This window comes from Aedes albopictus, chromosome 3 (assembly GCF_035046485.1).
Source record: "Aedes albopictus strain Foshan chromosome 3, AalbF5, whole genome shotgun sequence".
NCBI classification, from domain to species: domain Eukaryota; kingdom Metazoa; phylum Arthropoda; class Insecta; order Diptera; family Culicidae; genus Aedes; species Aedes albopictus.
In genome coordinates, this window is record NC_085138.1 from 224,884,221 (window position 1) to 224,896,476 (window position 12,256).

Below are 12,256 nucleotides of genomic sequence, written 5' to 3' on the forward strand. Positions count from 1 at the left end.
TGTCTTTAGATTCAGTTTGTTTGCCTCGTGATGGTCCTTATTTGCTAGAATGCTTTCAGGATATCCTGCCGTCGCTAATGATTCTGAAAAAAAATCTGCAAGATGGTTCGCTATGGACATGGGATCACTGTTGTATACTTTGTCAATGATAAGTCTACGTCCTTTGACCTTTCTTTTCCCACTTAATCTATAGTTCAGAGGTGGAGAAGCTACTTGTGAACAGTTGTTGAAAATTTGGCCAGGATTCTGCTTTAGCTGCATCTACAGCTTTTCTCGTTTCGTGCTTTAACGTGTTGAATTCCAGCTTAACTGCTGGCTTGTTCGGATCGTCGTTTTTCATTTTTCACAACTTTCGTAGACCATTTCTTCGTTGTTTTATTTTAACACTGATATTCTGATTCCACCACAGTTGTTTTTTTCCTTCCCGTTGATCTTTTTGTTCTTGGAATCGATTGCAAGGCTGCCTCAAAGATCCCTCTGGTTATGTCTTACATGGAGATCTCGGAGTCAACTGGAATCTTCTGGGCTACAATTTCTTCAAATTTGGTCCAGTCAGCATCCTTATACAGCCAAAAGATGGGAGGATGGTTGGGAGCACGGAATGGGACCTGATGTGTATTGGAAAATGATCACTTCCGTGAAGGCCGTCCTCGCAGATCCAATTATACATGGAAGCGAGAGAGAGAGTGAGGTGAAAGTGATGTCTATAGCAGTGTAGTGGCAGCAGTCACCTGCTGCAAACTCCGGGTGCGGTGGGATAGGGAGTTAGGGATGGATTGGATACTAGCTTGGTAGATGAAAAAACGGCTGAAACCTCTAAGGAGATTTGCGAGCTCTTCGCTATATTTTTCCGAGATATCTATACGACTTTCTCCGAGAATGATCGTGATCTAGAATATTTTTCATTCATGCCCTCATTTTCAAGAGATGTTCATGTAAGTCATATCAATGTGGAGGACGTTTTAACAGGTTTAAAAAGTTTGGACGCTTCAAAAGGATCAGGACCGGACGGAATTCCCCCAGTATTTATGAAAACTCTTGCAATTGAGTTGACATCTCCTCTATTTTGGCTATTTAACATGTCCCTTGAATTATCTGCATTTCCCAGTATTTGGAAAAACTCATCTTTAATCCCTATATATAAATCGGGAATAAAGTCCGACATACGAAATTACCGTGGAATTGCAATTATTTCTTGTATCCCAAAACTGTTTGAATCCATTGTTAATAAAAAAAATGTTTAATCAAGTGAAGAACAGAATAACGAATTCTCAACACGGGTTTTCCATGGTCCGCTCAACTGCAACTAACCTGCTAGAGTTTGTAAATTTCACAGTAAATGCTATGGACCACGGCAATTATGTAGAGGCTCTATATACTGATTTTAGTAAAGCTTTTGACCGCATAGATATCCCTTTATTGCTGTTCAAACTCTCGAAAATAGGAATTGATGATAAACTGCTTTCTTGGATTCAATCATATTTAACAAACAGACAACAAACAGTACGTTTCGAAGGTAGCAAATCTCAACCCGTTAATGTAACGTCTGGTGTCCCCCAGGGTTCACATTTAGGTTCTCTTCTTTTCATTTTATATGTGAACGACGCATATTATATATTCAAGCATTCAAAGATATTAATTTATGCAAATGATATGAAGATTTTCATGGAAATCAAAAGTGAAGAAGACACTAGTATATATCTAAACGAAATACGTTTGTTTTACTTATGGTGTAATAAAAGTTTGCTTCAGTTAAACGTCAAAAAATGTAATTCTATCGCCTTTAGTAGAAAAAGGAACCAGCATATAACTAGTGTGATCTTAGGGGATCAAATCGTTGAACGATATGAAAGAGTTAGAGACTTAGGTGTGATCTTAGATACTAAAATGAGTTTTATCGATCATTACAATACAATAATTCATAATGTTACCAACATGCTGGGGTTCATAAAGCGATTCAGTATCAACTTTAACGATCCATACACTATCAAAACATTGTACATTTATCATGTGAGATCGATTCTTGAATATTGTAGTATTGTTTGGTCCCCATTTATGAAAATCCATGAAGAACGCATAGAATCGGTACAGAAGAAATTTTTGCTATTTGCTCTACGTAAACTGAGATGGACAACTTTTCCACTTCCTTCTTATGAATCACGTTGTATGCTAATAAACATACAAACTTTAAAGGAACATCGTGAATATGCTATGATAACATTTGTAAATGACATTGTTTCGCAACGTGTAGATTGCAGCAATCTGCTATTCTGTTTAATTTTTATACTCCGACTCGACAATTAAGAAATCGAAACATATTTGCGGTTAGTCATCATCGTACAAATTATGCGAAATTCAGCCCAACCAATAGAATGATGTTAATTTACAATAAGCATTACGAATCTATCGACTTGACCCACGGCATAAATATAACAAGGCAGGCTAGTAACCTATGTAAACATCATTTTTGGATGTAAACATCTGACGTCGTTCTTATCGTTTAACGTTGATCAAATTTATGAGGAGTACTAGATCATTGAGGAAACGCCTATGAACGATTTGAATTACGTCATAAAAAAACTGTTAGATTTCCGGAAGGTATCACCTTCTAAATATTGTACACCGTGGACTTGAACATGTCTCGCGTAAAGTTAAAACAATATTTCAACTCTGTACGATACAATAGAATATAGAACAACTTATGTATGTATGTAGTCTACAAACGGTTGACGAAATAAATAAAAAAAAAAATAAAAATAAATAAAAAAAAAATCGGTATATTCACAGAATCAATGGAGACGCACGGTTTTCCACTTCACTACTTATCACTGTTTCACTGTATGTATCACTGTTTTCTTCACCAGGGTGCGAGGACGCCATTTATAAGAATCCAACATCTTGTATGTAAACATTTGTGTATCCACAAAGGATTCCATTGTGGATACACGATAGATGTTGGCTCCAGTCAGATGCATTAGGTGGAATTAGTGTTGCCACATACGTGGTTTTCTTCGAACTGCAGGGTTCGTCACTTGTAAGTTCAAGTCTTTTCGCTACTTAATACCGTCAAATGGGGACGCACTATTACGCACCGCGAATGGAATCGCACTTCGCCGCGGGGCGTAGCGCTAAAGAGTTTCTTGTCGGGAGGCGTAGCTCTACTGTCAGTAAGGAAATAGAAAGAACTTCCAGGCACAGAGAAGTTAAACAGAACGACTGTTATCTTCGGCTGCTCAACGTAAACTGAGAGGCTATGATTAGCCCTGCCTAATGCAATTTTCACGATTTCCAGTCAATTTGTCAGTTTTCCGGATGACAGGAACATTATTACCAGAGCATTTAGAGTGGGGACGTGAGGTTCACCAGTTTGGAACGTGAAGTAGTGAATTGCATAGATAAATTGTTGCATCCTATATGAGTGCCATAAGTAATCTCACACTCCCAAATTTATCCTAATAGAAAACAAGCGATAACGGTACTGATTGATTCCGCTATTTTTGTATTCGAGCACACACTTCTAACAAAAAATACGAAAATAAGAAACAAACAAACAGCGCCTAAGCCCTTTGTTTGTTGTAGGATGGAAATGGATTCCACATGCTTAATAAGGGAACCAACACCCTACAAACACTTTGGCAGAATTTAAGTTGTAGACTTTATGGCTCGTGGTGCACCTTGCACGATAGGCTCCACGGAACACAAATAATCGATATGGCTAGAACATTTTGTTGGATGTTTCACAGTATATAATAAGTATAAAGTTGTACTCACTTTAATCTTAGCTCTGAACTAACTACGTCGTGTCTAGGATATGGTTTCGATGCTGCCACCGAGCTTTCGATCATGTCGCTTTCGTCGGCGTCTCCTTCCAATGTCACGAACAGCACTGAGCCCACCGCTGTGTACGCGAGGACCAGTATCAGCACACCTGGGATAGGGAGGTAAATGAAAAACATACAATATTATTAATTCTATTAATTGTCCTCATTTTCATGGACGGTGGATTTCAGTGTTGCACTGCAGTGGTCGAATTAACACAGATTTTTACTGCATGTTTTTTTACGTGGGTGTGATAAAAGCCCCCCAAGTAACACACTTGTCACCGAAGAGTCACGGCGGCGCAGGTTTTTGTTGCGCAGAAGTTACTGTGACTTACTCCTAGCAAGTAAGTGTTTATTTGTTAGAAGTAGATCACAGTGACTTATGCGCAACAAAAACCTGCGCCGCCGTGACTCTTCGGTGACAAGTGTGTTACTTGGGCCTACCTATAGCAGAGAAGCATTGGGATCTTGGAGCTCGCCGACAGCCGCACAGTGTCACCGGTTCATTTTTTTCCGCCTTGGACGACGCAGTCGAAAAGCACAGGGAAGGACTTTGTGGTCTCGACGAGGTGCTACTACCGATAAAGTTAGGAACTTGGAGAGGTGGCTTTGTGTTCATATTTGTCTGTATGGCGCTGGAGGTTAATTTTGTCCGTTGCTTGTGTTCGCTTGTTCGTTTGTTTACTGGGGTTGGTCCTTGATTTCACACTTTTCACACCAACGACGACGCCGACGGATGGTTGTTCACTTCCTGGTCTCGCTTTTGCAATATGGGGTGGTTTTCGGTTACGCTTCGTTTCACAGGAAGCGGAAAATGGCGCAGAACCGGATTATTCAAGCAACATGGCTAATTTGATTTAATCAGTTGTCTAACTCGATTTCCACTAACTACTTTATATTCACAACCTCTCGTTCGGTCCAAGATGTGCCAAGGAAGATGGCGCTGCTCCTGTTGTCGTTTCGGTTGCCTCATGCTTTTGGAGGACGATGGCTAATTGCAATCTGCAACCACTTGCTGATGACCTCGTTGCCGACTATTTTATTGAAAGTCCGTATTGAATATTCATATTTGCCATGGCGGACCTCCATTGACTAGAACGTAGCACAAAAGACAAAGTTTGACCTGTGGATGGAACACGGAGAAAAAAATAGGGGGTTTTAGAAATTGGTGCTATGAATTTTATTTTAATGAATATTTGACGTTGGTGGAACTTTGAGTGACTGATGCACGAGAATATACATTGTTAGATAGGAAAAGTTTTCAAATTAATTGAAACTGAATCACCCACGTCGCATGTGTTGATGGGAGAGCTTGGAGCTATAAACTCGATACAATTTTTCACCGGGAAATGTAGTAGTTTGCTCGGAAGAAGTAAATCATGTAACCTATTTCGAAGTTAAATTGATCAGCTAGGTGGTTTTATAGAAAGGCAGGCTAGCCACTGATAACTCGTGGAAAAAACTGAAATATTTCCGATTCATAGGAAAATGAAACAAAGTAACTAGTTCTTTTTTTTTTTTTGACAAAAACTGGGTAATGCGTAATTCTCATCTCTCAACTTCATCGGGATAAGTTCTCAGAGAAAACTTTATACAGTTAGGATAGCGTTATAGTAGGATTAGTAAACTGTATACTTGAATAGAGCGTCTAGTCTTATCGCGTTTCATTGTTTAGTTTAGAAAGAAAGAAAAAAACATTGTTCGTACCGCCCTGAACCCTAGAAGTGCACGGGCATTCAGCATGACCATGCTAAGGGTAACGGGTTCGATTCCCGGTCAGTCCAGGAATCCTTGGGCATAGATCTTTTGGGGTTTTAACCCGTACCCGTTGTCATTGAGATATGTGGCGAAAATGACGGAAATCGGAACGGTCAGAACAGATTTTTTTTATTCCGTGTCGGGTATTTCCATCACTGCGACCATTTTTTTTTTATCTAGGTGTGATAAGTATTACTATAGCTTTATAATACTTATCACATTTATGTATATATATATATATATATAAATGATGTATCGGCCAAAAGTTTGGGGTCACAATCGTAAAACATCCCAAGTAGCAAAATTAATTTTATAATGCTTTTGAAGTATTCTTCAACACCTGTTCTTTAAAACCATGCATAAACCAAATTGCTCTGCAACACGACATCAACTCAACCATAAACCCGCCATAAGACCAAAGAGGCCCATCCTAAGATGCTCTTGGAGAGTTGTTTTTAAATTTCTCTTAAAACTTGTTGTACTTTCCAAGTTGTCCTCAAGGCGAATTGCTCTCTCCTTGTAGAATTCTTCAAGTGCACGATAAAACGATAATAAATTTAACAGTGTTGTTGCTGATGCAGCTTTTACGTCGACAGAAAAGTTTGGTGAATTAAATTGAAATTAAAAACACAATGAAAATGACACATTATTGTATTCGGGATTAATTTATTACACAAATAGAAAATATTTTCGTGGTGTAACAAGGACGCCAAATGCCAAGCAAAATTCATCGTATATATGTTGCAAGATACATCCAAAAATTGCAACGCGCTTCCATTATAACGCACTAATAAAATATTTAAAAATATTATTCCTGGTCATGCGAACATTGCTCATGAGTTTTCTCAACATGGCTTCCATTGAAATCTAGGCCGATGGTCGGTCCATCATCGATGGTTTTAATCAACATCACCATAAGATCGTCTTAAATTTCTTTCAACTCATGCCAGAGCTAAAAGCATAACTTAAGAATACTAGGATTTATAACGTTCTCAGTGCAGCCTGGTTGGCCTCCATCAAGAACGTCTTAAGTTTATTTCATCTTATGCAAGGGTAAGAAGTATTACTCAAGAGTTCTTAGGTTTATAACGTTCTTGATGTAGGTTTATGCAAACTCCGCCAAGAACGTCATAAAACATGTACGCCAAATTGTAAACAAACAATAAATTATCGCACTGCGGTGGATTTTGTGAATCTCGTCCGATGAATTGATTTATCTGCCCGGTACCGTTGCCAACCAGGCAGAGCTTTTTCGATAATCGGCCTTGATGCGGTGCAGTGCCTCATTCCTCCGGTCAGCACTTCCAACAGGTAGGTAGTTGTAGATTTTGAAGATCGATGATTGGAATCCCGATTGCACGGGAAACGACGTCCTGGATGACCATACCCACCTCATTTCGGATGCTGCAACCGGAGGAACTTGGCACTGCACCGCGTCGCGGTTGGGTTTCCGGGTAGCAATAATGGAACGATGAGAATCAAAATCTGATGCTTGAGTTTTTTCTTGTATTTTTCATGTACCAAACTGTTCTTATGCGAGAACAGTTACTCTTGATCAAGAACAGATGATTGAAGATAACTACAAGAACCTTATAAAACTGAAAATAAATTCAACAGTTCTTGTTGTGTTTATGGTTTTATGAACTGAACCTCAAGTATTCTTGGAGGTGTTTTTAAAACCACATATTGACGAAGAATAGTTGTGCTCAGCTGAAACTCCGATAAGATCAACTAGAATATGCAATGTTCCGATAAAACTATCATAAAAACAAATAAAACCAAATAGAATCAAGATTGTTACTTGGGATGGAAAAGTGATTTGTTGATATCTTTGTCATCTTTCATTCAATTTTAATTTAGTAAATAGATGAGAGCGGTAATCTTAAAATTTGGTCGACCCAATTTTCAGCGACAGTGCTGTAAGTTTATATTCATTGTTTAAAAAATTTGGCAACTTTGGGTTAGGTTTACATACAAATTTTTTTGAAAAAGTTTCTTTTAAATCATGTTCAAAGTTTCTTTGACTTATTATCTTTTGAATGAAACCTAGGGTTTTGAAATCGGACGCAAATTGGCGGAGATATGGGCCTAAAAAAATGACATGTTTTTCAGGGGGTGACCCCAAACTTTTGATCGGGAGAGTATATCGACCTGAAATCTGCTTTCGATCGGGTGGACCATAGTATTCTACAGTATCTGGGTGCTACTGTTAGATTTGCCCAAGCCCGTGCACAAGGGGGGGGGGGGGGGATTGTTAACCGGAACAGCTGTTTCATACACTAAGCGCCCCTCCGCTTTTTGTCAAAATTAGGAAAAACGCCTCCCTTGGCGCCATTTCTGTGCACGGGCCTGGATTTGCCTCATGGCTTCCATCATATTTGGACCTTCGTGTTCTGTATGTCATGATTGGAAGTATAATCTCTGATTGATTTCATGGCTGTTCTGGAGTTCCTTAAGGAAATAACCTGGGTCCGTTGATGTTCTCGATAGGTCAACGACATCTGTCTAGTGCTGCCTGATGGATGCAGACTACTCTACGCGGATGAAATATTTTATCTGCTGATTAAATCTAAGGCAGATTGTGAGGAGCTACAGCGACTAGCAGGCCTTTTCGAAGACTGGTGCTTAAGAAATATGTTAGCTATGAGCATCTCAGAATGCTCCATAAATTCGTTTACGCGAAGGAAAACTCCCATTATTTAGAATTACAAGATGTCCGGGATCCAATTGTAACGAGTCTCTATAGTGAAAGACCTTAAAGTGCTACTCGAAGCTATCGTTTGTGGAGGATTAGTCTTCTATCATCGCTAAACCTAGCAGGAACCTCGGCTTTATATTCAGGGTAGCAAACGAGTTTCGTGATTCGTACTGCTTGTGCACTTTGTACATGTCTTTGGTGCGTTCTGTATTAGAATCAGCGTCTATTGTGTGGTGTCCTTACATCTGGGGTAGACGAGTTACAGCTGCTCAGAAGCGTTCTTATTAGATATGCCCTCAGATTTTTAACCTGAAATAATCCGGACCTCATTCACAAGAAAGGCGACCATTTGGAATGTGAGAACTTGAGAGCGATCATTTTGAATGCTGCCTACAAAGTGCTATCTCAGATAATCTTCCGTCGTCTGTCACCTAAAACGAATGGGTTCGTGGGAAGTTATCAAGCCGGCTTCATTGACGGCCAAATGCACCATGTACAAACCGTTAATAAGACCAGTGGTCCTCTACGAACACGAGACATGGACCATGCTCGAGGAGGACCTGCAAGCACTCGGATTTTTCGAGCGACGCGTGCTAAGGACGATCTGTGACGGAGAACCAAGAGCTCGCTGCACTACGGCGAACCCAGCATCCAGAAGGTGGCCAAAGCCGGAATAGAGGTTCCAATTCCCGACCAATTTGCTTGTCCCGGAATTCGGGATAAAATTTGTTGTTTGTCCCGGGAAATTTTTCAATGTGCCTAAAAACGCAATTTTGTGGTTAGGAATATGTTTTATTCATCAATAAAAAAATCAAGTAGCATTAATAATGATTTCATCGGACAGTGAGGTTTGCTTTTTAGAACAGATATATCCGGAGATGCACTCGCTATTAGTTGACGTCGGTGCAACTGTCGGTTTAATTTACCATGTAACTCAAAAAGTGATAGCTCTTTCGCAATAACTTTTGAAAAATCAATCATTGCCGAATCAGTCTGGGATGGGTTGGCATATCCCTTTATAGCCGATTCCAGTTATTCACGCATGCTCGATGGTGTCGTGCATACAGGACAATCCAGCATTTAACTCGGCAGTATCATTATCGATATGTCTTTAGCAGTCTTGCAACAATCGTACTCCTAGTTCCTTGATGAACTCAATTATTTGCGTTTTCGATAAGCTTTCGAGTTCTGCTGACACTTGCGTTAACAACGGAAGACCTTGAAGGAACTTCAGCTCTGTTATTTTTTTTTGTCGCCGCTCGTTGATTCGCTTTGTGATTAGGTCGAAGAGGTCGTTTCCAACTTCGGAGTTTATTTTCTTAAGCTTCGAATACAAGAAACTCAATCTGCCTTCCGCTTACAGTAATGTAGCTTCTCGTCTTCCCAATGCTTCCTAGTCTGATAGCTTCCTGAAGGTTTATTGCAACCTCGAAAGGCCTATTTCGGAAAGTGCTTCTTTGATGCAATCGAAACAGAGAATGAAGTGCTCCAGCATCGTTTCAGTCAAATTCCAACGAGTTTTGACGTCCACACAAAGTTGAAGTGATTTTTGTAACATTTTCGTGATTTTTCTTGAAGGCAATTTTCGAAAAAAAAAATCACGACTCTTCGAATGCGTTTCAAAGACTCTTCAAATCCAAATCAAAGCAAAAAAAAAAAAATGTGTGTGTCCCGGGAATCCCGGGATTTTCGGGACGGTGAAAGTTTTTATCCTGGGATTCGGGAAATTCCGAATTTTTTTAAGAACCCGGGATTTTTTGTCCTGGGATATCCCGGGTTGGAACCTCTAAGCCGCAAGGATTTGGTGGGCAGGGCATGTTGCAAGAATGTCGAACAACCCTGCAAAGCTGGTGTTTGCTTCTGATCCGGTTGGCACAAGAAGGCGTGGAGCGCAGTGAGCACGATGAGCGTGATCTGGCAAGCATTGGGCGCGACCGGGGATGAATGGCGGCAGCCATAAACCGAGTACTGTGGCGTGCTCTTATTGATTATGCCTTGTCTTAAATGTGAGGTTGAGCCCATAAATGTGTGTACGATCAAAAAGAAAGACGGTGACCGACTGTTGCTCACCAAGTATCAGATACAATTATTCTCTGAAATTTTTACTTTTATTTGGTGCACGTGATGTGGTGCTTTAGGCTGTGAACCGTTTCGCTTGTTCGTTTATCTTTTAGTTAAAATTTGACACTTCGTTAGTTATTTTGTAAATAACCCTACTTCCGAGCAGGGTTAGTCTTGACAATTCGATAGTTATTTTTTGTTCGCAATGATATGGCTGTGTACTGTATTTTGTTCCGAATTACTACTCGTCTGTCAAATTTCAAATGGGCCGCCGTCGTGGTTATTTTTTAACTTTTCGATGGCAAATAACTATCAAAGTGTTAAATTTTAACAAAAAGTTAAACGAACAAGCGAAATGGTTCACAGCCTTAACGTTGAACCATTCGTCATTGAAATCATCGTCATCATTAAACATTTCAAAGCAGTTTTTTTCGTTCAAATCCAACATTTTTGCAACGAAAATGGATTCACTATGTTCCACATGAGGAATAGAATACAGTGAATACATTTTCGTGGTCGTTGTTTTGGTTTACAGCGAAAAAACTGCTTTTCTGTTTCCGAAAAATGATGACGGATGCTTGAGCCTTAAGGAACTCAATCGAACAGTAGTTTTAAAACAAATAGGGTATTGGTTCTCTTATTAAGCTTGTGACTCCCATTTTCATCCTACGAAAAGCAAAGGAGTGAAGCGCTGTTTGTTTGTTTCCCATTTTTGTATTTTTTTGTTAGAAATGAGCATGCATGAAAACAAAAAGAACGGAATTGGTGCCGTTATCGCTTGTTTTTGAATAGGATGAATTTGGGAGCGTGAGATTACTTATAGCACTCGTAAAAAAATAGAAAACTGATGTTTGGTTTAACTGATTTCTACGTTGCGCTGTAGCAACTCAAAGTGGCTTCCATTTAGTATTGGCTTTGACTCTCATGTGTGGGAAACAAATGTATGAATATTGCCGCATACTTCCCGCTTTTCAACTCACACTTCGGAACTAGACCGCAGCACCGGGAATGAATTAATGCACATCAAAAGAGTCTGAATAATTTATTGCTGAACTTCTCCGGTGCGTTTCGGTCCACTGAACACCATTTCCGGTTCTCCCCAGGGCCCATTTCGAATGGATCCACATATCGATTTCCCATTTCCCAATTCATATCTGGTGGTTTCGATTGGGAGAGTAAGATAGGTTGATCCGTCATGGGAAGACCGAGACCATCCCATCCGCCTCCGCAATTCGGGGTAGCTAATCTCACCAGTCGAATCGGAACCGGGGCCGGGAGAGAGAGAGTCCGTTCTGCTGCTTTATTGTCTCGACTTCGATTCGGTCGGTCTGGTCTAGCCTGTCTGAAGCCAATGTGCGAATTGTGCAGAAACTGGTCTCAATCCACTCTTGTCTCGAAACTGGAAGGATATTGTTTGGCGTAGACCAGACCGGTCGATCCGATCTGTATGCATAGAGCATATCGATATTAAGTGTTCTCCTGCGGGAATGGGGAACTTTCCGGAGTCGATTGACCACCACAGAAGGAACATTTATTACCAGCTCCGATGGGGAACGGTTTTGCTTCATGCTCGTACGGGAACAACCTTTTATCGAGCACAAATGGTTCGAGGTGTGAGATTGGTCTCTGATTGTGTGTCTAGAGTGAACGATTATCTGGCTTGGTATGGAACAATTCAAAAATCTTTTCAACGTACGTAATGAAGGTTCTAAGATCCGTGAAATTAGGGCTCCATCAATCTGTCAGACTGCAGACATACGTTTATAACCTTCAATATACGACCAACATTCCTGATTTGTTGTTACATTCACTATTCAGTTACTGACAAATATAGCATACATGGTTTCATGCATGAGCTTACAAATGAACAGTTTTCTGTTAGGAACAAAGCCCAAAATGCCAAGGTGAGCTAAATGGT

At 40.1% G+C, this 12,256-nt stretch overlaps 1 protein-coding gene across 1 annotated transcript in view; it reads right to left on the minus strand.

The window, feature by feature from the left end:
- LOC134291447 (potassium channel subfamily K member 10-like) overlaps nucleotides 1–12,256 on the minus strand; it is a 370,248-nt gene that overhangs the window by 64,189 nt on the left and 293,803 nt on the right. Inside the window, exons 4-5 of the mRNA XM_062859186.1 lie at nucleotides 4,266–4,944; nucleotides 3,772–3,928 (exon numbers count right to left, since the gene is read on the minus strand). Coding sequence (XP_062715170.1) covers nucleotides 3,772–3,928; nucleotides 4,266–4,440 — 332 coding nt within the window. The 5' untranslated portion in view covers nucleotides 4,441–4,944. The remainder of the gene's footprint in view (nucleotides 1–3,771; nucleotides 3,929–4,265; nucleotides 4,945–12,256) is intronic.